This window comes from Schistocerca piceifrons, chromosome 5 (assembly GCF_021461385.2).
Source record: "Schistocerca piceifrons isolate TAMUIC-IGC-003096 chromosome 5, iqSchPice1.1, whole genome shotgun sequence".
Classification (NCBI taxonomy): Eukaryota; Metazoa; Arthropoda; class Insecta; order Orthoptera; family Acrididae; genus Schistocerca; species Schistocerca piceifrons.
The window spans coordinates 393,541,537-393,567,691 of record NC_060142.1 but is presented as its reverse complement, the minus strand read 5'-3'; the positions used below and the strand labels follow the sequence as shown (position 1 = coordinate 393,567,691).

Here is a 26,155-nt window from a genome sequence, read left to right as displayed (position 1 = left end):
ATGTCAATATTAAATAAGTATTACAATCTGAAAAATTGTTAATTTCAAATGTCCTCTGGCAACCAAAAAAGGAATAGCTTCACTTCTTCAGTGGGTGTATCATCTGATCTCTTTAAAATACACACTGACACATTCCCATACCTACAGATCAAAGGTACAAATTCATTATCACTATGATATATGAATGGAATGTGGTTTCTACACCTAGCTCCAAACTTTTTGCTTATATTTAATGATTATATATATTAAAACCCTTTGCTTCTCCACATGTATAATGTTAGCCAATGACAATGACACTACAGTGCAAGAAAGAACTACTCTCAGCCAAGAGCACTCATCATTGTTAGCTATTTCATACATCTTATTACTACTAATTCAGCTTACTTCTCTTTCTTAACTTTATGTGTTTACCACAAGAACAATTCCACATCACAGACAAACAAAAAGGTTTCACTGTACTTAACTGCATGAATCTTTAAATTCAGTGAGGAAACTTAGCAGAATTTGGGTACAATTTCTTCAGTTGCCCTCATTATCTGTTTAGTTGTAAAGCATTGCTTCACTTTTGTGGGTTTCAAAGGAAAGCAAAGCACTTTTCTGCAGCAAATGAAATAATTTGCCGGAAAAGTTCTTGGGAATTTAGGTTATGGGTATGACACACCATTGTAAATCAAATATTAATGACCTGTTGTAGCTACTGAACTTAGCAAAGTTTGTACCTTCTGCTTTTGTAAGTTCTTATCTCGTAAAATCCCTGTAATTAGTTTACCTTCTTTGGATGTTTCTACCTAGCATGAAATTACATTATGTCTCAAGGTCACATGTATACAGGTTTCTTCTACTGATGAGATATGTACCTCAATGTGTCTCTTATAAATAATAAAGCTGCCATTACATTCACATTGAATTCCAAAATCTGAAAAGAGGAAAACTTAATTTATGAGTAATAAGCCACTAAAAATGTTAATTATATTACATATTTCATTTTTAAACATACAACATAGTCAAAAGCCCAGTCTCACCAGTAGAAGAAACTTGATCATCTTTGTTTTTGCATGTTACCTATCTGCATGATATCACTGAACAATCAAACCACATTTATGTTCTGTTTCACCACTGCTCCAATGTTTTGTTTAATGTTGTTGAAGTCACTGTTGTAGCATGAACTATTACAATTTACAAAATGCATGAAAGGAATGAAGTTACCACCTTTCTGGGATGAAGACGGGGAGCAATTCTTCACCCTCTCTGTTAAGTTTTCATTTTCTTTAGTGAATGACAGCTTACAGTCTATTTAAAAATTGTAATGAAATTTCATTGTAGTGTGGCTTACTTCTGTATCAGCTGTAGATGCTGCAATGCTGTCAGGTGTAATAAAGGATGTCAACTTATATAGTAAACTCATATAAATGTAAAATAGTCATAGTTATTAAATTAACACTGTAATACAAGCATTTAACTGATCTCAAGATGTTTTCACTGAAACTTGTTATACATATATATTGTGAATTATCTGTGAAATATTATTCAACACAATAAAATATTTGTCATTCTGAACATCACTTTTTCTTCATGTAACAATAAGAAGGCTAGATAAATACTTTCCTTCCAAAACACAATATCATTTCTGCAACCACATAGACCAGATAAAAGTACTGTCCCTCTTACTACGTGTATGGGAATATGATGATGTATAGTAAAAATATAGGGTGGATGACGTAACTGTTAAAAAAGTGTCAGTGTAGGATTTTGCATTAAAAGAGATGTATCAGAGCTTTACATATCAACTTCTTGATTGTATTTTCGATAACACGACATTATGTCTCTAAATGAAACAATACTAACGGAAATATGAGAGTATGAAACAATATCCACTTTTTTGTGTAATGTTATATTTTTCTCGGAGACATATTCAGACTTCAAAATTTTTCCCACTGCATCAGCTGTCACAAATGATATGTGTTACAAAATAAATAATTTCATATTCACTAAAGTATACTTATTTTTCAAATTTGAAGAAATACAGGTCTTTGCATAAAAGTGGGCCATCTTGCACACACCACCATAACACCTTTTGCAACTGAGTAATGGTTGAACTATTTTGCCTGTGTTCCAGTCCTACTGTTCATTAGTTAAGCAAAATATTTTGTTTTGAAATACTACTGCAAATTCCTTTTGAGATTTTTTAATCATTTCTGGTGCTTAACAAATCATTATTTGACATCCAAACATGTATATTGGCAGAGTCCCTCCACCCCTTACTCTGTATGTGCTTAATATACTATGAAGTTGGTAACTTGCCAATTTCCAGCAAAGCCTGTCTTTTTCAGCTATATTTTGTATCTTCCAGTGTGCACCTTATAAAAATTTACATCGCAATCCAATATGCACAATTTGTACTGAGTACATATAGCTTTCTGTCTGAGACAGGAAAATGGGTCATACCTGGATCAGATTCATACTTTAATTTGATTATCAATAATACATTATAATGTGCATGGTTTCTTGACAGATTTACAAAAACATTTGAGTAACTCATGTGATAGTAGTTCTGTATATCTTCCTGGTAAATATAATACATAAACAACTGCAATACAACACAAACAGAGCACCAGTCAAATAATTCAGAGACTGGACATGTACAAATGTCCATGCCATATTTTCAGAAACAGCACTTAGGCACAGAAATCAATGCCAGATATGGGGTGAGTGAAATATTTACTATTAAATTTCAAATAATGATAACTGGAACAGCAAAAACAGTTATATTAGCTGCAAAGTAAAGTCGGTGACAGAAACATATACAGTCCATTATTCCTGTTGTTCAGCATTATATTTGTAAAAACGTATGTGGCTGATAGTACTGACATGGGGATTATCTGTCCAGATATTCAAAATGTTACATATGCTGTGACAGAAGTCACTGAATTCTTAATATTTTTAATGCTCAATCACACTTAATGTTCCTGAGTAAAAACAAATTCGATAAGTCTACATACAGGGTTTTGTGGGCATTATCAATGATAAATAACTTGAAAGAATTTATTGGGCTCATATGCATCTTAATAAACACAAAATTTCAATTAAAATTGGAAGGATATCATGTTCCTGTTATGGTTTCTTTCTTTATTAAGTGCTGTTGCAATTTCAAAATTTGCTTCTTTCTTTATTAAGTACTGTTGCAATTTCAAAATTTATATCATACACAAGCATAATCAGTTCATTCCACTGGTATTAACTCATATTATAATTGGAACCTTCTGTAATGTCAGTGACTTCATATCATTTACATCAATTTATGGTGTGCAGTGGTACAAACTGATTGTGTTTGCAAATGAGATAAATATTTCAGTTGTAACAGAACATGTTAAAAAAAAGCAAAGGTCATAATGTGAACATATCATTGAAATAATATGTACATGCTGTGGATTATTTCCTCAGGAAATTGATCAATTAAATTTCTTGTACCGAATTGTCTCAAATGTGCAATATAAATCGTATCAAATGTGATAAATCAATTACGAGCAGAAGGAAACTGAAAACCTACTGCTCAAAATTTTACATGTTGTTATTAAATGCAATAAAATTAAATACATTTGTTGTAGACTGTCAACAGCACTAAACGTGTTGGAATATCGTGGCAGTAATGTAAGTGGCAGCAGTACTTCACGTGCTGGCCATCCAAGGGCATTCAGTTCTGCATTATATGACAATCCTACAACTCTCCTTGGAGGCAAGACCAATGGGCACCTGCCACAAAATATCAACAACTTAAAAGCAAGTGCGTCCGTTAGTCACGAGCATTCTGATTCGGGACTCAGTGCAGAATCCCAGGATTATAGTTTATATAGCACAGCAAGGTGAGAAATGTATTCAACAGATACAAATGTATAATACAAATTGTATTAAATGAGGTAAATCACTTATAAGAAAAGAAAATTGAGAGCCTTTTTCTAAGTCTACAAATTTGTCTCCAAAGTCATTGCACTGACCTTCATTTCAATGTAATCACACATCTAATTTCAATTACTTGCCCTGATTTTTATTTACCATAGAACTCATATTTTGGACTCGCTACTCAAATGATGCACTAATGGGCCAAAACATTACGACTACTACCTACTGCTATGTTAAATGCCTCCTTGTGGTGTTGCACATGACACTGTAAGGAAAGAATGCAAGTGGAAGAGAGATGAGTGGGCAGTCATTATAGTGAAGATACGGACTGCAAATACAGAAATCCTCTGATATAAGTGGTTTTGACAAAGGGCACATTGTTGTGGTCCTGCTGTTGGAAACAAGAATGTCTGAAACTGTGAAGCTGCTCGACTATTTGGTTACTGCTGTCATGGGCACCTTAAGAAAGCAGTTGAAGGATGGTGGAATAATGTGTAGGCCATACAGTACTGGACATCCACGTCTCTTCACAAAATGTAGGGGTCAGAGGATCCCCCCCCCTGTGTAATCCAGGATAGGCAGCAGTCTTTGGTGGATCTGAAGTCAGAGTATAATGCTAGTGCAGGCACAAGTGTTTCAGAACATACCATTCAAAGGCTATTGTTGAACATAGGGCTCCACATCATACGACCCCACATTTTCCTGTGTTGACCCAACGACATCATCACTTACAACTGCAAAGGGCACAGTATCACGGACGTTTCACAGTGGGTCAATAGAAATGTTCACCTGTCGAATGAATCACATTTTATACCAGGTCAGTGGCTGGGTCCTTACATACTGTCATCCAGATGAATGGTTGCTTCAAACCATCACGGCACCACAGATGCTGGCCAGTGAGAGCAGAATGATGCTATGGGGTGCATTGAATTGGTCGCCTATGGGACCTATGGTAGTACTTGAAGACACCATGACAACAGGGTAGCTCTCCATGATGCAAGGCCAGAATTCCACTGCAGTGGTTCGAGGAGCACTCTCACATTGGTGTTTTAGCCAGCAAATGCCCCTGAGCTGTACCCACTGGAACACGTATTTGGTGCCAGTTGTGTGCCCACAGACCATTGTCCCATAATTTGCAGGAATTTAGCGACCTGTGAGAAGACATCTGGTGCCATGTAGTTATGGAAACCTATAAAAGACTTGTGGAATCCATGCCAAGCTGAATCGCTGTTGTACTGTGTTTGAAAAGTGGATTAACTTACTACTAAACAGGTGGTCATAATGTTTTGGCTCATCGGTGTAGGCAAGCCTCACAGATGCTCATGGTGAAGTTCACCAGCTGCTGGATAATTTTCATGTGATTAATATCCAATATCACTGATATAATAATATCAGATATTGCAAGAGTGTACAACTATCTTTATTTTCTCTCTCATTCATTTATTTATATAATCAGACACAACTTACGTTGTATAAATATTCCAGTATTTATTATCCATCCCCTACAAAGACTGTTCTACATCTACATCTTACAGCCATCCTTTCACTGCTTTGTCTCAATTGCACACTGCAGTTTTATGTAAGTACAACTGATAGATCAGTGTCGAGCTTAATATGATTTGCAGACATGGCTTTGTGACTGTGTAATTCAATACCTTCTTTGATCTGCTGCAACATGTCTTGAGGAATTTATGCCCTAGAAGTGAGTCAGATCAATTTTGAGCATACCTTTCCTACAATGAAAATTATGTAGGAATATGTCACCAACCAACTCATACAAAACAAGTAAGAAACATATTTCACTGCTTACCACAATAACATAAACAGCAACAATAGTTTCCACACTAACAATGTATGGCACCTGTTCTACACGTTGTTTGTAGAAGCACTTCTGGGTGTTGATACCCACAGGCCATATACAGGTTGTGGATGGACAATGAATTTTCACTTGTCTATGATAATAGAAAACAGCAGAATATGCTGGACCATAATGAGTACTAGACTCCCTTCTGAACTCATTTCATAATAGTGTATAACATGGAGAATGACACAGTGAATGAATTTTGTGAATGAATTTTCAAAACTATTCTTTCAGCATATGTGGTTGCCATTTATCACTGGTAATAAAACTACCATACATATACAAGAAGTATGTATGTTCATTAAATGCTATAACTAAGCATAGCAGTCTCACAATGAAATGGAATCAACTGCATCCTTTTTCTGTAAATTGTAGCCATTTCCTTTGAAAATCACACAAGATCCAGTACCTTAACCCTTTCAGACTTGAATTTTTTCTGGAGGAAAGAAAACTTTCCTTTGTGTGGTAAAGCTCTTCAGTGATTTTTTAATGATTTTAAGTCCAAGGTTTATACAAAAATATGTACCCGTTTTCAAAACATACTTTGTACACTTGGCTTCATTTTATGGAATAAAATAATTAATTACAAAAAATCCTCTAATGTAATGAATAGTAACAATGATTACTCAATAATTATCATGCAAAATAACAACAACAGTATTGAATTACATAATAGAATACAGCAAACCAACCACAGCTGTGTCTTCAGGTGGTCACGAGCTGCAGGGCAGTACTGCACAGTTGGCAGCACTCAGGCATGATGAAAAGGCAGAACATTCACAAATGTGTACCTGAGGTTTCCATCGGGAAAAAATACTTTTTTTATAGCGAAGACATACTAAAAGTTAACATACACAATTCCAGCCAGGGAGTATGATGGGGTTAAAAGTTAATGTTTTTTCTTTTCTTTCCTGAAGTTTTATGATGAATGTTCTGTCTTAACACCTCTGTGTTCAGCTCGGTCACCAGTCAAAAGATGTGAGACTTCTAGGTTCACCAATTTGTTCCATCTTTATGTATTTGAAGCACAGTTTGCATCGGTTATGGCCAAATGTGACCCAAGTGAACCCATTAGACTTGTTATATTTCATGTCAGTTGTGTTCCCCATTTATGCATATACAAGAAGTGTGCATGTTCATTAAATACCACAACTAAGCTTATCACTCTCGCAATAATATGGAACCAAGTGCATCCTATTTCTACAAATTGTAGCCATAAATATTCTATAAATAGTTTTACCATAGTGTACATTTTTTGTTATAATAAAAATTGCAAATGTGAAAATTAGTCTTCAATTGCAGAAAATTCAAATACCCTAATTGATATTTTTTTAAATTACAATATTACTATAAGCAGTAAGCATTATGTTTGAAGCTTTATTCTTATGGTTGTTGTAGAAATAAATGCTTTAAAAACAAAAGCCTATAAACCTCACCTAATAGTCACAACTTAATTAATTAATAATTCAATTTTTGTTAAAAAATAATGTTAATGACAAATATATATAATTTATGAATAAGCTGTTTGATTTGTGTACAACTAGAGCTCCACTAATCACGAATTCAGTATTCAAAATTGTTAAAGCCATTAGAAGTGTATACTATATTATTCTATAAACAATCCTGAATATTTAATCACTTTCAGGTTTGACACTATAGTTATATATGAATTATTTTGTCGTATGAACACTGTCTTGGTTTCACTACTTTTATATGTTTGTTTGCTATTCCTGTTATTATGACAAATCCAATTTCCACAGATCAAATGATGGGCCAAAGTACGCACAAACAACAAAGCTGTCAACTGCATCTGTGCAGCCTCCTCTGCCTTCCTTAGTGAGTAAAGGTGGTGGCCGGGATTACAGTCAACAACAACAAGCTAACACTCGGCCTTTTCACCAACCTACCTCCCACTCTTCACAAAGGCAATGGGAAGATGGTTCTTCAGGGTTATATCGCTCCTCAGCTTCTAATGTAAATAATAACTGGAGCCAGCAGCACGGGGGTAGTGGAGGCCGCAGACGTGGGCCTCTCTACTACCAGCAATCATCAGGAATCCTCAGGGACTCAAACAAGTTCAATGTGAGTATAGAGTTTGAGATTATAGTGTGACACCATACCATGCATGTCCCGTTCTGCTGGCTTGAAGCTGCTTGCAGTCTACAAGCTCCCACCATTTCAGTAGCAACTATTTAACAGGAAAAGTTAGATGTAGCTGTACTCCTGATAGTATTTTTCATTTAAAACTGTTTTACTGAATAACATTTCAAAGATGAGGGAAATGGGTAGTTTTTAAAAATTAAAAATTTAGTTGCACCCATGAGCAGTAAATAAATGAAATGCCACACACTATAGATGTTTGGAGAATTGTGATTTGGAAAACAACACCATGAACCACTGAATCCAGATTTTTTAAAATGAGGTTATTTGCCTTCAGTATTAAACAAATTTTTAGTGACAGAGAAAGGAAATATTATATAGAGATGGCAGAGCATTCCCTTGTTCACATTCATCTCTAACTCAGAACTTTATCTTGACCGAGGTCTTTTCAATGTTCACACTGCCTTTCAACATAACCTCTCCATCACTACATCCTAACATTTATCATATGTGCCTGTTGTCTGACAGCTCTCCAAATTTTAGTATGTACAGTCACTTGGTAAATCTTTTGCACTTGGAAGGGGCGAGGGAGAGGAGGTGGAAAGGAGAGGGGGGGGGGGGGGGGGGGGAGAAGAAAGAAACGGCGTAGCACCTCATCTCTTTTTTCCCCTCTGCCAATCTCTTCCAAAATATTTGTGGTTTTTTATGATTTTCTCTGAATCACTTTAGTAGGCTGGATTTTTACTACCCATTTCCACTCAAACAACTTTATCTCTTAGAGTTGCTTGCTGCTTTATACTTCTTTATTTTTCTTACTTTTGGCTTTGCATTTGCTTATAGTTTGATGGTTATTATCAGGTGTTGAGTCTTTTCTGCTTAGCTTTTTATCTGAAAATTTGTAGAGTTGTGACAGTTGTTTCTTAGCACTAAAGATTGCAGATACTGAAGTGACTTGAGTGACCAAATGACAGTGACATTACTTGAGACTGAAATTACACACAAAAAAAAGTACAGACATTGAGCCACAGAATGGCATACTGAAATGACTAATAGTGAAGAAAAACATATGATGTGTGTTCATCATAAGGAGAAGAAAGAAATGGACAGTGATTGAGGAAACGTCTAGAATGGAGCAGGGTGAGAATGGTGTATTGTTGTGCAGACAGGAGATTTGGACGCAAGACGTTGTCGAGGCCAGGACGAACCGGGACTAACAGCCAACTTGCTCCACCAGAGGTCTCGCTCAGCCAGCTTAGAGCTTATACTCTCGCCTCTCATCCAAAGCACATACAGTGAGTATCAGCTTGCCTGCACCTTCTGCACAACGGGTGCAGTGGTTTTCAACCTCTGCTGCCGGTAATCCAGATTCTCTGCGTGCTATTTTCTGTAATAACTAGCACATAATCAAAAAGATGAGAATAAAAATGAAATCATGAGATTCATGATCTCTGATAAGAGAGCATAAAAAAGTGCCATGTGTATTAAGTAAAAATTGATCTGCTGCTGGCAAAAAAAAATCTTGGTTTATCTTTATTAGTATGAAATTTTGCTTGTGCATGTTCTTTGTCTCCATACCAAGCATAGAAGTTAATAGCTAATAGAGGTTGAAAATCATTGCATGCCTTGGAGTTGCAGTAGCTTTAGAGCAACAAGTAGAAAATTATATGCAAGTAGCATAGAATAATTTTTAGCTAGTCTCACATACTACATGGACTGCTTTTATTCTTGTATTTTTCAGACAATATGCTTTTTAATAGATATGGCTTATTCTATTTCTGCATTAATGGTGCACTAGCTTTTACAAGGCACTAGAAACAACTGATAGAACTTCCCAGTATGACATTGAAATTATATTTATTTAACATTGTGCAGTATATTGACTATAGTTATATAGATGCTTCCTGTAGATTGGGATCAATCCCCATTTGCAAAATATAATTATATTTCTGTTTTATCTGAGAAAGAGAAATGAACTAAATTAAAGAAATGTGGAAAACAAATGTGTGTTAACTGGTGAAGAAGAAGATAAATGACTTCATATAAGTTGACGATACATGGAGTGCCTCAGGACAGAAGAACTCGCTAAATTGTTGTCGGCATTCATGAAAGATCTGACATTACCATTCTTGAAAGATTTGATATTACTGCAAGTGCCAGTGCCTTAAGACATTTGCAGATGTTGTTGAAACTTCCAGAAAAAAAGGTTTAAAAATGTAGAATGAAAAATGCCAATCACACAAAAGTGAAAGAAATGTAAGTGGAATCCAGGAATTATAAGAAAGGTGCTACTTAGCAAGAGGTATTCTCCCAAGCTGAAGGCTACTCACCATTACAAAAGGCCAGAAGACAGGTGACATGCCTGTTCAAGCTAACAAATGACCTTGGTATTTTGGTAGTAAGATGTATTGCATCATCTGTTATGATAGTTCTCTATTTGGAGTCATAATACTGCTAAATACAGAAACAAAATGCTGGACAAAGAAACATTCCTTTCCCATTGGGTCTTGTTATTATTTTACTTTTTGAGACTGATACAAAATCTGACATGACGACAACAGTACTGAAAATGAATTTGCATGCTCTTCATCACAGAAAATTGAAAAAGCTATCCTAATTTGACATCAAACACGAAAATTTTAAGATAATATTGTATGCATATTATGGAGGTGAGATGGGAAAGCACAGCTGCTGATCACAGCTTGTTATTTTAAACAGGCACAAGGAAAATGATAAAATGAAGAGGACTAGTAGAAAATAGCACTGAACTGAGCACATGATAGAGAATTTTCCTTACTTCACATACCTCGTGTCACATATGCCACCAAATCTGAATAGGATTCACAGCCCTCATAACAGATCTATCTACCAGATGAAAGAGAAGATTCTGATGATCTATTCCTGACAGCAGTTGTATTACTGCAAGCAGGAGGCTACTATATACAGTCTACATTATTTAGCACAAGGAATTGCAATGGAAACATTGAAAGAAATTCTGTAGTAATAAAATACCAGCAATAAATTAAATTATAAAATTTACCAGCAATAAATTAAATTATAAAATTAAACAATGAAAAACTCCAGGATGGAAGAATGACAATGTTATGAAAAGGATAGATAACTATTAGCCATATATGGGAGATGCTGAGCCGCAGACAGGCACACCAAAAAGATTACAAAAAAATGTAAGCTTTTAGCCAAAGGACTTCTGAAATAGACAATACACACACAAACACATATTCATGCAAACACAACTCACACAAACTTGGCCATTGTCTCTGGCTGGTGGAGCCATACTGCGAGCAACTGTGCATGATGGAAGAAGCAATCTGGGTGGTAGGGATAAGGAGGAGGCTGAGGTGGGGAGAAGGAGGGAGAATGGGGTGTGGTTGGGGAACAGTAAAGTGTTGTTTGTGGGAGCATACAAGGAAAAGGTGGAGAGAGGGTAGGGCATCTAAGTGCAGTCGGGTGGTTAGAGGAGGGTAGGGGGGAGTAGGAACAGGGAAGGGGATGGCGGGTGAAGAACAGTGACCAACAAAGGTTGAGGCCAAGAGTGTTACGGGAATGTAGGATATATTGCAGAGAGAGTTCCCACCTGCGCATTTCAGAAAATCTGGTGCTGGTAGGAAGGATCCAGATGCCACAGGTGAAGCAGTCATTGAAATGAAAAACATGTTAAGTAACTGGGTGGTCTAGCTGTCTTCGCCACAGTTTGTCGGTAGCCATTCATGCGGACAGACAACTTGCTGGTTGTCATGCTCACTTAGAACAAAACACATTTATTGCAACTTAGCTTGTAGATCACATCACTGGTTTCACAGGTAGACCTCCCTTTGATGGGATAGATGATGCTTGTGACTGGACTGTAGTAGATGGTGGTGGGAGGATGTATGGGGCAGGTCTTGCATCTAGATCTATTACAGGGATATGAGCCATGAGGCAAGGGGTTGGGAGCAGGGGTTATCTAGAGATAGACAAGGATGTTGTGTAGGTTCAGTAGGTGATGGAATACCACTGTAGGAAGGGTGGTAAGGATAGTAGCTGGGGCATTCCTCACTTTAGGGCATGGTGAGAGGTAATCAAAACCCTAGCAGAGAATGTGATTCAGTTGCTCCAGTTTTGGGTGGTATTGCATAATGAGAGGAATGCTCCTTTGTGGCTGGCTCCCTCATTCCTGTAACCCTCCTGACCTCAACCTTCATTAGTAAATGTCCTTCACCCACCATCTCCTTCTCTGTTTCCATTCCACAGCCTTCTATTCAACAAGCACACCAAAAGTCTTTTTACTTCTCTCCTTTTCTGCCCCCTTCCCTGTCCCCTTCTCTGTCCTGCCCTCCATATAACCTTCTGACTGCACCTAGCTGCCCTACCTTCTCTCCACCTCATCCCTGTGTGCTCCCATAAACACCAGTTTACTGTCTCATACTCGTATCCTGCTTTCCTCCCTCTCCCTGCCCCAGCCTCATCCTCACCCTGACCAACCAGATTGCTTCTCCCATCATGCACAGTTGCTGACAGTGTGGCCTTGGCAGCCAGAGGCAGTGGTTACGTGTGTGTGGGAGCTGTGTTTGCATGAATATGTTTGTGTATGTTGTCTATTTCAGAAGAAGACCTTTTTGCCAAAAGCTTACATACACTCCTGGAAATTGAAATAAGAACACCGTGAATTCATTGTCCCAGGAAGGGGAAACTTTATTGACACATTCCTGGGGTCAGATACATCACATGACCACATTGACAGAACCACAGGCACATAGACACAGGCAACAGAGCATGCACAATGTCGGCACTAGTACAGTGTATATCCACCTTTCGCAGCAATGCAGCCTGCTATTCTCCCATGGAGACGATCGTAGAGATGCTGGATGTAGTCCTGTGGAACGGCTTGCCATGCCATTTCCACCTGGCGCCTCAGTTGGACCAGCGTTCGTGCTGGACGTGCAGACCGCGTGAGACGACGCTTCATCCAGTCCCAAACATGCTCAATGGGGGACAGATCCGGAGATCTTGCTGGCCAGGGTAGTTGACTTACACCTTCTAGAGCACGTTGGGTGGCACGGGATACATGCGGACGTACATTGTCCTGTTGGAACAGCAAGTTCCCTTGCCGGTCTAGGAATGGTAGAACGATGGGTTCGATGACGGTTTGGATGTACCGTGCACTATTCAGTGTCCCCTCGACGATCACCAGTGGTGTACGGCCAGTGTAGGAGATCGCTCCCCACACCATGATGCCGGGTGTTGGCCCTGTGTACCTCGGTCGTATGCAGTCCTGATTGTGGCGCTCACCTGCACGGCGCCAAACACGCATACGACCATCATTGGCACCAAGGCAGAAGCGACTCTCATCGCTGAAGACGACACGTCTCCATTCGTCCCTCCATTCACGCCTGTCGCGACACCACTGGAGGCGGGCTGCACGATGTTGGGGCATGAGCGGAAGACGGCCTAACGGTGTGCGGGACCGTAGCCCAGCTTCATGGAGATGGTTGCGAATGGTCCTCGCCGATACCCCAGGAGCAACAGTGTCCCTAATTTGCTGGGAAGTGGCGGTGCGGTCCCCTATGGCACTGTGTAGGATCCTACAGTCTTGGCGTGCATCCGTGCGTCGCTGCGGTCCGGTCCCAGGTCGACGGGCACGTGCACCTTCCGCCGACCACTGGCGACAACATCGATGTACTGTGGAGACCTCAGGCCCCACGTGTTGAGCAATTCGGCGGTACGTCCACCAGGCCTCCCGCATGCCTACTATACGCCCTCGCTCAAAGTCCGTCAACTGCACATACGGTTCACGTCCACGCTGTCGCGGCATGCTACCAGTGTTAAAGACTGCGATGGAGCTCCGTATGCCACGGCAAACTGGCTGACACTGACGGCGGCGGTGCACAAATGCTGCGCAGCTAGCGCCATTCGACGGCCAACACCGCGGTTCCTGGTGTGTCCGCTGTGCCATGCGTGTGATCATTGCTTGTACAGCCCTCTCGCAGTGTCCGGAGCAAGTATGGTGGGTCTGACACACCGGTGTCAATGTGTTCTTTTTTCCATTTCCAGGAGTGTATAAATTATAGAGTGCAGCAATCAGTCGTCCATTTTTACATTTTATTACGCAAATCCAGATTTCGGCCAGTAGCTGGCCATTCTCAATGCACTATATTCTACTCTCAATGCGTGCAAGTCCCTGTTGTTTGGGCGTCAGTCACAGTTCTTTGAACTTTCAAAGAAATGTCACTGACTCCCAAACAACCGGGACTTGCATGCATTGAGAATAGAAAATAGTGCATTGAGAATGGTTGGCTACTAGCCAAAATCTGGATTTGCGTAATAAAATGTAAAAATGGACGACTGATTGCTGCACTCTATAATTTATAAGTCACATAACAGTCGCTGAGTGCACCCACTTTCCGAATGGAAGGTAACCAGAAAAAGCTTACATGTTTAGTAGTCTTTGTTGTTCCTGTCTTCAACTCATCTCTGTTATATGGTGAATAGCAATCTATCATTTTCATAATATTGTCAAATTATAAAATTGACATGTCTGTGCTTTGTCCTACACAGAACATATATTTTTTTAACAGTGGAATTTTAGAGTAACACACTTATTAATATGTTATGCAAACTGGAACTTGGAAAACCAGAAGTTGTGTAAGGAAACAAACATAAACAAACATTTATTATTTTATATTGTGGCATGTTTGTGCATGATACAGGGAGGGGCGGGGGGAAGAAAATTTTAGTTTTCCACAAATTAAGTCATGCATTTCTTCTTTGTGATACAAAAATTTAAAAAATCAGGTAAGGAATGCAGATGTTAAGTGCTCTTATTTTGAAGAGGGGAATTCAAATTGCCACGTAGCCAACCTGATTCATGCTTCTCATGGTTTCCCCAAGTCACTGCCACTGAGATGGTGACATTTCTTCTGTCTGCCTCTGTCTGTCTCTAACGACCCTGTTGTTCACTGTACAGGGTGTCCCAGTACGAATTTTGCTGCTAAGTGGTATGACAGGAATGCTCATTTGAAGCAAAAAAAACTCCATATGGACATATGTCCTTTTCTGAATGCTTCCAAAACAGAACACCTTTAATGTACATTGTTGATACGTCCAGTCATTTTACAAGAACAATTGGAAACAGGACATGTATTCATATGATGTTTTTTGCTTCAAATGATTGTTCCTCTCATATCCCTGAATATTGGTCATTCTTCCTGGGACACCATGTATGTTGAACCTTAACCATAATTCCAAAACTGGAAGCAAACAATGGATAAGAAATACTTTTATGATAAAGGAGAAATGTTGGTTTGTAGCAATGATTAAAATCAATCAGATTTTTAAGGTATACATTTACATGTTCCTTTCAAATCAAATAATTCTAATTTGCTCAGAGACTCGAAAAAAAATCTTACAACAATATGCAAATTGGTGTGAATACATTTATGTATCTAGTTACTTTGCATACATAGAATCATAAAAAACTGTAGATAAAATATGAGGGTTTTATAGATACTGAAACTCACAAAAAATTGAAATAATGTAATGTTATGGCGTGTAGGACTTCTTTATATCTTTTAAATTTGAATGTACTCATAACTCTAATTTGGGATGATACCTGATAAACAGCCAACCCAATAAAAAACAGTATTTTTTGAAACATTCCAGAATATTTAAAGATTCATGGAAACATTTTCAAAACTATATACCAGTAATGAAACTTGAGTAGAATCTCTGTCTGATGTTCCATCACTGCTGTAGGGAATCGGCAATCTTGCACTGCATCTCAAATGTTAGTAAATGAAAAGCCATATGAACTAATGTTGAGAAGTGGAATATTGTACAGGCTTAAACTCCTATTCAAATAAGGACTTTCAGTAATGCTGGAAAGCACTATTTGTGTAAGCCAGTTCACTGCCAGAAAATAGTGAGGGACTAGAATTTTAAACAGAATGATGCCTACAAATGGATTTTATGGCCCAAACTATATTTCTAACGATTGCTTTACTGAAGAGTACTGTGGGTTGTACATAGTTCAGTGTCTAGTGTATGACAGTGTCTTCCTTGATAAATTGTCTTTTACTTCTTCATCTGCAAGCCATCATACAATGACTGACATAGGTTACACGATGTACCAGAAATATTACCCCCACCACCTACCCCACCCACTCATCCCTTCTACTCATTACACAAATGGTATGGGAGAGGAAAACATGTTGGTATCCATGCCCAAATTTTAGTGCCAGGGGCATTACATAAGATGTATGTAGAAGAAAGTGATATGTTCTTGACACTGTTTGGAAGATCACTCAGAATTTTGTGAGTAAGGCTTTCCAGAACACACACAGTCTCTCATGCATTCACTACAGAGACCTGCATATAATATGCAGCTCTTCTTTGGATCTTTTCTCTCTATTATATTAAAACTTGGTAAAGCTTTCAGATTGACAAACAGTGCTAAAGAAGTGATTGAACAAGAGTTTCGTTGATGACCTCTTTGCCCATGATTTTCAGTGCTTCATGATTCTTAGAAACAAATTTGAGTCTGAAACCCATCTTCCCCACGGCTACATTAGTGTGGTTGTTGCACTTCAGTTTTCTCAAGAGGGATATTCCTAGATACGTGAAAGATGTGATTGATTCTGAGACTGATCACAAATTCTGTAGCTGGACAATATCAGATTTTTTGTCTGTTACTGAAAATTACATTATGTTTATTTGTATGGTCAGCTGCTAATCTTTGCCTCCGATAGTTTCTTCCCTAACTTGAAGTATGCCAGATGCTGCCTTCACTTCTGATGACGTCTCCCAGTAAGAACAAATTACAGGGTTTTGTGTGCCAGAAATTCTTCTATCCAATTTTATACATGTTCACTTATTCGTAAGCACACACTGTGTTTACCAAGTGACAGTGTGGGAGTGGAAGATAAGAAAAATATATCAATGTGAGCTATGCTATCTACTACCACCTAGATCTAAAGGCCGATGAAGCTCAGTTTCACACAGGTAGCTCTTAGAAAATGTTGATTCCTACATAGATGTCATTGGGCCTCCAAAAAAGAAGTACATGAGTGCAATATATGTTACACATTTCTACAAGGTAGTCTATAGTTCTGCACATCCGTTATGTGACGCTACAGAAGAACTTACACTTTACTCCAGTTGAATGTCAGGTTGAATGTTGCAACTGCATCATGATTTTCTTCAGTGAAGCTGTTTCAGAGAATACCTTCATTTTGACATGTTAATATGCATTCTCTGACACCCTGTTGATCCTTTTTTTTTTCCCACATCTGTATCCATTTCACATACATCATTATTTCAAAAATTATATCATTTGAAATGATTGCCAGGTCCTTTGGAAAATGCTTGCATCAAATACAAATATAAAACGTTATTAAAGTGTAGACACATCACCTTTTTCAAGCAAGGAACCTTAGGGTTCAAACATCTCAATCAAATTTGTTGTGGATTTTTTTTTTTTTTTTTTTTTTTTCTGGCGCTCACCACATGCCTATCACATGACTACAGGCAGAAAAGACTAAATAATTACAGCATATTGTTACAGTGTTGTCAGATAACATCAAGAACTATACCTGCTAACTGTTTGGTAAATCAAAAATTCTGATACATAGCAGTGTGATGGGGTACTTTATGGCCACAAACTGTATGCATGACATGATTAATAAATGCAAAATCCAAAATACATACCAGCAGAGTAATTAAACAGAAATAACATTCACAAACAAGTCATATAAAGTAACATATGAAAATTTAAGTCAGGATCAAAGTTTGAACCTGGATTTCCTACTTCTAATGAGCTTTAGGATTAACCATAAGTTGGCTAAGGTTCATTTCGTAACATATACCATCTCTCGTCCTGTGCTAACATATAGGACCTCCACCATTGTCCTTGCAGTGATGCTATTTCCACAATGGTAGAATCTCTGTACATAAGAGTTCAGAAACTTAGATGGATCATCAAACATTTGGTTCAGTACTTTGGAGGTATTCTTGAATTGCCTAATAGGAAATCCAAATTCATCACTGTTGTAAGATGTTCTGCTTATTGGCAGGTTCCTGACACCATTGCTATCTCTCTCTGATCCCTTTCCACATCATCTGATTCATAGTCTGGTATCTCCCTCTTTTCACTTCAATCTGGCTTTTTTTTTCTTATCCTCTCTATTTTCATATGTATTTCAGTAGCTGTTGTTAGAATCCTTTTACTTGCCATATATGTCTCACTCAGTCTGCTTTCCTTTCCTTGATCAGCTGTATGAGGGTTCTTTGCTCCTTTACCCTTTCCAATACTTCACTGTTCTTCACTTTATCCATCCATTTTATTTTCTCCATTCTCTTTCAAACCCACATTTCAAAAGCTACAATTTTCTCTCTTTTCTCTTCTTGTATATCCAGTTTCACAACTGCACAGAAACATCTCTACACAAAGCATTTCACTCAGTTTTCCTTAACCCCAACCGAAATCTGCTGCATAATAAGCATTTCTTTTTCTGGAAAACTTGCTTTGGCATTGTAATTCTGGATCTTGTTTCTACTTCACTCATCCATTTATCAGTTATCATACTCTATAAATGTCTGCATTGTGCAGCCTTTCAGCTTCTTTTGTTTTCACTTTCTTATATTCTGTGTCATATACTCTCATGACCTTAGGTTTCTTTGTGTTGATTTTTATTCCATACTCTTGTAATTATTCATCCAGGAGAGTGTTCTATTGAGAGATATTGTTTTATCTCCAAGAAACACTATTTCATCAGGACATCTGTTGCATTTGATCTTCTGTCCTCCTATGCTTAGTCCTTCTCTACTTCTAGCATCTTCATTATCACATCTTCAGTACATGTAACAAGCAGCATTGGGGAAAGACAACAACCCTGTCTTAATCCTCTTCTAATTTCAAACCTGTCTGTCATACTATTTCGTGGTTGCTTTCTGCCTTTGTACAATCCCTTAATTAGTCTCCTGTACTTCCAGTTCACCTTCTTCAATTTTAGAATTTCCATCATCTTGTCCCATTTCATTTGGTCAAAGATCTTTCCCAGGTGTATGAACAAACTCCATTTTCCTCTTTCTATACATCTTTCATCAATTATTCTAATGAGTCCTACAGCTCCTCTTAAACCTCCCCCTTTTTGAAACCAAATTGCTCTTCCCCTTCCTTCTCTGATATTATGCATACCACAATGTTATGAAAAAAATAGGTTGCTACACACCGTAAAGATGACATGCTGAGTTGCAGACAGGTACGACGAAAAAACTGTTACGTGTAAGCTTTTGGCCCACCTATTCTTCAGAAAAGATAGATGCATACACATTCAAATGTCAGGGGTGTGCACTGGCAGAGGTCAGTGCACTATGAGGGTGATGGGAGGCGAATTGTGAGAAGGGGACAGCAGGGGGGAGCAGGAACAATTGGATGTATGGAGAATGTGGGGCGGTATGTTACTGTAGATTGAGGCCAGGATGATTTTGAGAGCGGAAAATTTGTTGTGAGGATAATTCTTACTGTGCAGTTCAGAAAAGCTGGTGGTGGAGAGGAAGATCCAGATCACCCAAATCTTTTTGGGGTCTGGAACCATCACTGTCTTGACAAGGTCTTCTGGCCATGAACTACTTTCATATGTAACACTGTATCCAGTAAAAATAATGATTATGATAACAATGATGCATACATTCTAAAACTAACACCAGCTCAAATCTTCAGACTCAATTGTTGGTATTTTATGAGGGGTACACAGATGCCATGAAAAGTGTTAAATTATCCAGTACCCAATATCAAGAGAGAAATGAATATATAACTCAGGGTATTACAAAATAATAAAATGAAGACATCATTCATTCATTCATTCATCCCCTCCCCCCCCACCCACCCCCACCCACCCCCCGACCTCTTTCCACCCTATTATCATCCTCCTTCACAATTTTGATCTGTCAATTTTGCATCATAGTCTGTACTGATGAAGTAGTTAAAGGGTGAACGGCTGGATGTCAGAGTGAAACAGGCATAACATTTTGGTTAAGTGACAACATTGCCATCATCAGGTATCTGAGGAGTGGACTGCATAGATGTTAGCACGACACTTTTATATTCCCTCCCATCTTGCCCTTCTGCTGTGTCTGCCATCCATGCCCATCAGCTCCTCCTCCACTCCGCTCACAAACAAGCTGCTCTATCTTTGAGTCTTGCCCAGGCACCTTTCACTTATAAACGGCAGCAATAGAAGTGCCAGGACCTGGAATTATATTGATTGATAAGTCCATGATGAGTTAAAAATCTCAACTTTCTTGGCCGAGAAATTATAAGAAAAGAACAAGTTAATAATTTAGGACTGATGGTAACAACTCAACAAATAGTGGAAGCATTAAGTCATTGACAGGCACAAAAAAGAATGAAAACTGCTAGAGTTTTTACCTTCACTCCAAAATTATTTACCTTCTGCCAGAACATTCCATAACATAATTATATGAACATATTGAGCTACATTTTCTTCAGTGTAATTTATTCCTCCAGAATTAATTTCAGATTCAAGCTCAACTTCAGATGATGACATATCAGGGTGAACCTTTGCTAACCTTCTACTTATTACATGCTCACAGAAAAAATAATAAAAAACATGAAAACAAAACTACTTAAACAATTCAATTTACTCTGAGTTCTTTAGTAAAGTGTCACATGTGAACAAAGCTTAACACAGTCAAGTTTATCCTCGCCACACATGCATCTTCGATATGTTCATTGTGACTGTAGAAACTGAATGTCTAATACAAGTTCTCAGTATGGAGATGTCATCCAGTTTAGGCAAATATATGAAGTCCTTTATATAATGCCAACTCTTAAACAATACATTCTTTTATGTATGTCTGTTTTAGAGGAAAAAACCAAAAGATGATGACAGTCAGAGAATAGGTCCACTACCCGCAGTCCTGCAGTTGGGATATTTATCATACAGAAACTTGCGGACAGCTATAATCCAATAGGTATGGGGAGGAGAGAGGGGGGGAGGGAGGGGGCACAGCAGCATCCCCCAAAAACAGAATATAGGGTTGCCAATTCTCTATGGTTATAACATTCAGAGTGCTCCTATGTGTCAAAATACATGACAACAACAAAAAATGGACAGATCAACCTACTTTTCAATGTACACTGAACAAATTCAGTGACAATACATGGAAGCCTAAATTCAAAAATTAAATCAGTGCCACAGAGAAATAAAAAGTCGCTTCATTTGAAAACAATGTGTTTCCAAAAAAGTCAATATTGCCATCCACATAAAACTTCTTATTCATTACAAACTCTCATGACTGCAGCTTATCATAATGCTATAGTCTTAATGAATGTGAAGTTTATCAGCAAATAAACTGAGCCTTTTTTCATGCTGTACCATGTAATGAAGTTTCCAATACAAAGTTTTCTTGATACTTAATACATGGAATTTTATCCACCTTTTCTCTGGAAATAATACAACACATACCACTGAACTGTTTTCATATCTGATGAGTCCAATGTATGTGCATACTTTCTTTGCACTGAAATATTGAGTTTTATTTCTGCATATAAGAAACCAAGTGGTGCTCAATGCTGCTGAGTAGTTACTTTCCTTTATATGATTGCAGTTGTCTCTGATGGTCACTAATGCTTATTTTTTATGAATGGACAAAATTGTTTGAGGGTCTGATTCCTCATACATTAATTCACTGTCCATAGTTATTTTAGTACAAATTTCTAAAACATAAGGTCTCTCTGCAATAAACATTCCATATATCTTTAGATTAGTATTATTTACTAATGATAAATGCCAGTTGCAAGAAGATTGGGTTAAACCCTGACCCAATTACAAAAAATATATCGTTACACTGAAGAAATTATAACTGCTGTCTTTCTTCACTATCATTTTCATATTGTGGTTCCTTCTGCCCATTAATTAATTCATTCATTGTGTTCTGTAGATCCCATCAATACATTAACAAGCGACAAGAAAATCTGTATTCTGTACTGACAACAAATTATTGCTTTGCTTAGTGCTATTCATGCTATTTACAGCTAAATGTAACTGACTAAATTAAAAAGAAAGCTGCTACATTGAAAAACCTACCTCCTCAGCTATATTATACAACTGCTGTTTAACCTGCTGTTGGCAGCTTAACATTACTTGATTAAAGTGGTATTTTTCAGAGAAAATTACTCCTATTTGCAGTACACCACTAATTTTCATGCAACTCTACAATGGATACTCTATTTGGCATGTAACTAACAGAAATTCTCTATTGTTGAATCTAGATGTTCCGATAATTAGTGGAAAGAGTGGCTAATCAGACACATTTTTAACTTCCTTTTGAAACAGCAGGGAGTCCCCATTTCTTGCTTCATGTTAGATAGGAGCTTGTTGAATATCTTCTCACTGTAATATGTACTCCAGTCTGAAAGCATACAAGGAAGCAAAGGCTATATGAAAATTATTTCTATGTCCTGAATTGTGAAACTACACAGTACAATCACCTGTAGTGTCACTAAGTAAAATATTTTAATTACAGTCATAACCTTTGTTACTAACACAGTACCAATTAATCCTGCACTAACATAATTGTTGAAATGTATTTCATTTGCTTTGCTTTCAGACAAGCACGATGAGCTCTGTTTGGAGCAATGACACAGAGACTATATGTGAAGATGAAGAACCTCTAGAAACTCAAACAATGTACAAGCCCAACAACGGGGATTCATCAAGCAGTAAATCTGATATGGCCAATGGACATGAAGTTGCACATGAAATGAGCACAGAGCTATAATAAAATTTGCACTGGCCAAATTACTGAACAAAAAGAAATTTCATATAAAGACATAAGTCATGTGTGTGATAATGTGAACTAAGTGTTTTACCAGTTGAATTTTGTACCCATCATATTGTCAGGATACAGTGTTCTGTAGTTGAAAAGGATTTATATAACATTTTTAATACTGTGTTTTAATAATAGACAAGGAAGAACAAACCAAAGGATGAGGACAATCTGGAGAGAATGTGTTAGTCTGAAATAGAAGACATTTTCAAATACCAAATATTTGAAAGAATGACTTGCAATCAAATTTTGTAAAATTTCAATTAGTACTGCAGGTAAAAGCAATGTATCTCTAATATTAGTAATGATGTGCCTGCAACAAGATGAAGTAAAAGAAAGGTCCATTCTCTTTCATTAATCCATGAGCTTTCTACTTCCACTACAGAAGTGTTTACTGATGTGCCATGGTATTGCTTTTTGTCCCCTCATGTTTGTGCTAATGTCATATTGTGTGTGTCGTATTTATGTGAAAATGTATTTAATTTGAAACATATGTGTCTGTTGTATCTGTGGTTATTGTATGTATGCTCAGTGGCATTACTTAGTTTTGTATATAGCATATTCAGATTCCACTGTAAATATGCATGGACTGTAAATAATATTTGAAACAAATAACAGACTGAACTACCAAGAGAAAGTATCCCTGTAAAGAAAACCATATCAGATTTTCTTCAGTTTACCAGCCAAAGCATGTAAGAATGGTTTATATAGTAGTAGTCCCATTAATCACATGAGCATTATGTTGAATCTCATATATTTTGTTCCTCTTGCCATATTATTTCATTTTATTCCTATAAAGTTAACTGTGGTGCAACCATGAGTTTTAATGTGTTGTTGTTATTTTTAAATAAGGAGAACTGTCTGAAGTTGGCAATTTCTACTGCAGTTAATATTCAGAGTCCTGCAATAGATGTGCTGTGATACTAAACAGTGTACTGACTGACTGTATACTTCCTTATAATAATACCATGAAGGCTCATATTACAAGTAGTTACCAGCCACTGTAATGGGGAGTAAATTTGAATTGTGAGCACCATTGCCCTAAATGAAACAGAAGTTGTACCTATTATCAGATGCTGTACTGAGTAACAAAAATCCCTTTACTTGCCCATATAATGCTGATTTTCCTTTTCTCTCTCTCTCTCTCTCTTTTTGACAGATATTGCCTCAAAACTATTTTTGAGCTGATTTTCGGCATTGATAATAGCAATAATTATTCTTTGAAGTACAGTGAGCTAATGTTAACTATATAAGAATAGCTCAGAAGGGCATGTGAGTGTATGCTTTGTTTCCCCATTGTACTTGCCATAACTGTCAATGCAACAAAATGTCCGAGGTTGTTCAGAAGTAAATAAGTCACTGATACATGTAAAAACCTTGTCATATTTGTTGCTCCAAATGTAATTTCAATAGGTATTCAGATAGATTGTAACAGACATCTTTATCTCAAAAGTGTTTTTAAAAAATACAGAACATCCAATGTATTTGTAAACATCCTGCCAGTCAGAATGAATGTTTAGCTGCCTCAATTCATCACATCATTAAATATTCCAACATGCAGCAAGAATGCTTATACAATATTTGATTATTTTTATCTCAGAAACATGCACTAATTTATGAATTATTCTGAAATTTTGAAATATACATCTTAAATATTATTACTGTTACAGATTTAAGCTTTATCAGATTTTGTATTCTATAATTAACTGTAATGATAAATGAAATGGCTGTGTTAGTAAACAGTCCTTAATGTCCATACCATTTCAAAATATCCCATGATTCATAAAAAGATTGCAGTGGAAAATTATCCAAATTAAACTGATGTGGATGATGCTTCTTTACATGTGAGTTGGATTAAAAATAAGAGGTTGTCATATACATGTTTTTACACTTCACTAAAATTGAAGTAGGTATGGTGAAATTTGTCCATCAAATGTTTCTGCAAAATGTCCGTAACTCAAAACATGACTGATGGTATTGTGGTAATCAAATATTTTGTATTACCTTTCATTGTGCTCTTTGTGTGTGATCTACAATTTTATACAAATGTGCAAGTAATGAAAAGATGGGCACATTTTATTTTTTGTCATATATATTTCCATCCAAAAATTTGTGTTTTTAATAAATGTACTAGAAATTGAAAAGTTCTTCCCTTTTGCTATGTCTGTTAGATATGCAGAAACCTCTCGAAACCAAGATGTTCAGGCCTCTACAAGAAGTGCCTGAAATACCCTCTTATAAAATTATTTTTGAAAATTGTGAATAAACAGGCTAGCCATTACTTACCTTCAGGAGGCAAATTTCCTAGTATTAGTACATAAATACTTACAGTGGGAAATGCTGTACTTAGCTTTCAGAACCATGGGTTCCTTCTTCAGGGAGGAAAGGTAGATTAGTTGGGTGGAGGGAAGGAGAAGGGGGAGAAGGGCAGTTTATTCTTATATTTTCCTGCTCTTGTTCTCAAACCTCTTTTTGAGTAATCTTTCACATCTTTGCAATCTTCTCCAATCACTCTCTCTTTCCTCCCCAGAAATTGATCGCTATATAATGGTTAGACTTACTGTCTCTGTAATTTTAACTATTTTCTCAGCTGAATTTACCATCTGATAAATTATTGTCAGCATTACTAATAACATTAAGATACAAAAAACATCTTATACAATCATCAATGCTTGAGCCATGCCTCCATAATCCATATCAACAAAAGTAACAACAGAATTCTTTTGGGAAACACTTGGAAATAAGATCTTATAAATTCCCCTATTTAAATGTGAAAATTTTAGCTGGTTACTTCAATGCCCAGGTAAGACGAAAATGAATCTAAAAGAATTGTAAGATACCCAATGCATACAAGAACTAACAGAAATAGAAAATATTGGTCCTTATGTCTACTTATTTTAGAGCCCTTCCAAACACCTGCCTCTACCTTAATCTTTATTAGGTAAATTTAAGATTGATTATATTGCAACAATAACCAACAATAAAAGAGACACCATAAATGCCAATGTCAGGATTGCCAAAGTAAAGTTGAAAATAAGACAAAGATTTACATATAATTGCTCAAAGCATACAAAAATAGTTACCAAAAAAAACTTATCAAAAACGGGAATGGACACTTAGGGAGACATAAACAAATCTTTCACAAAAGCAGCTCAAAATCCTTTGGCAAGATGGCATCGAGTGCACATTTTTCGTGTAGTGATGTCTCATTTTCTTTAAAAAGTGATAGTGAGGTTTGTAAAATTTGCTTGAAGAAGGTCAAAAGAGGTATCCTGTGTGTCGACTGCAAGCACTGGTACCAATGATAAATGTGTCAAAGTCAATTTGAAATATATAAAACATGAACATGACTGGACATGCCGACACTGCTTCATAAGTGCCGCAGAAAATGAAATAACGAACAAGCTAAAGACAAAAGAAAAAATAATGAGCATGTTAACAGATGATTTAGTG

At 37.2% G+C, this 26,155-nt stretch overlaps 1 protein-coding gene across 1 annotated transcript in view; it reads left to right on the top strand.

Moving 5' to 3' along the window:
* LOC124799024 (band 4.1-like protein 4) overlaps positions 1 to 24,799 on the top strand; it is a 578,366-nt gene extending 553,567 nt beyond the window's left edge. Inside the window, exons 18-20 of the mRNA XM_047262561.1 lie at positions 3,606 to 3,860; positions 7,519 to 7,840; positions 22,484 to 24,799. Of these exons, the coding sequence (XP_047118517.1) occupies positions 3,606 to 3,860; positions 7,519 to 7,840; positions 22,484 to 22,654 (748 nt within the window). The 3' untranslated portion in view covers positions 22,655 to 24,799. The remainder of the gene's footprint in view (positions 1 to 3,605; positions 3,861 to 7,518; positions 7,841 to 22,483) is intronic.
* Positions 24,800 to 26,155: the final 1,356 nt, after the last annotated feature.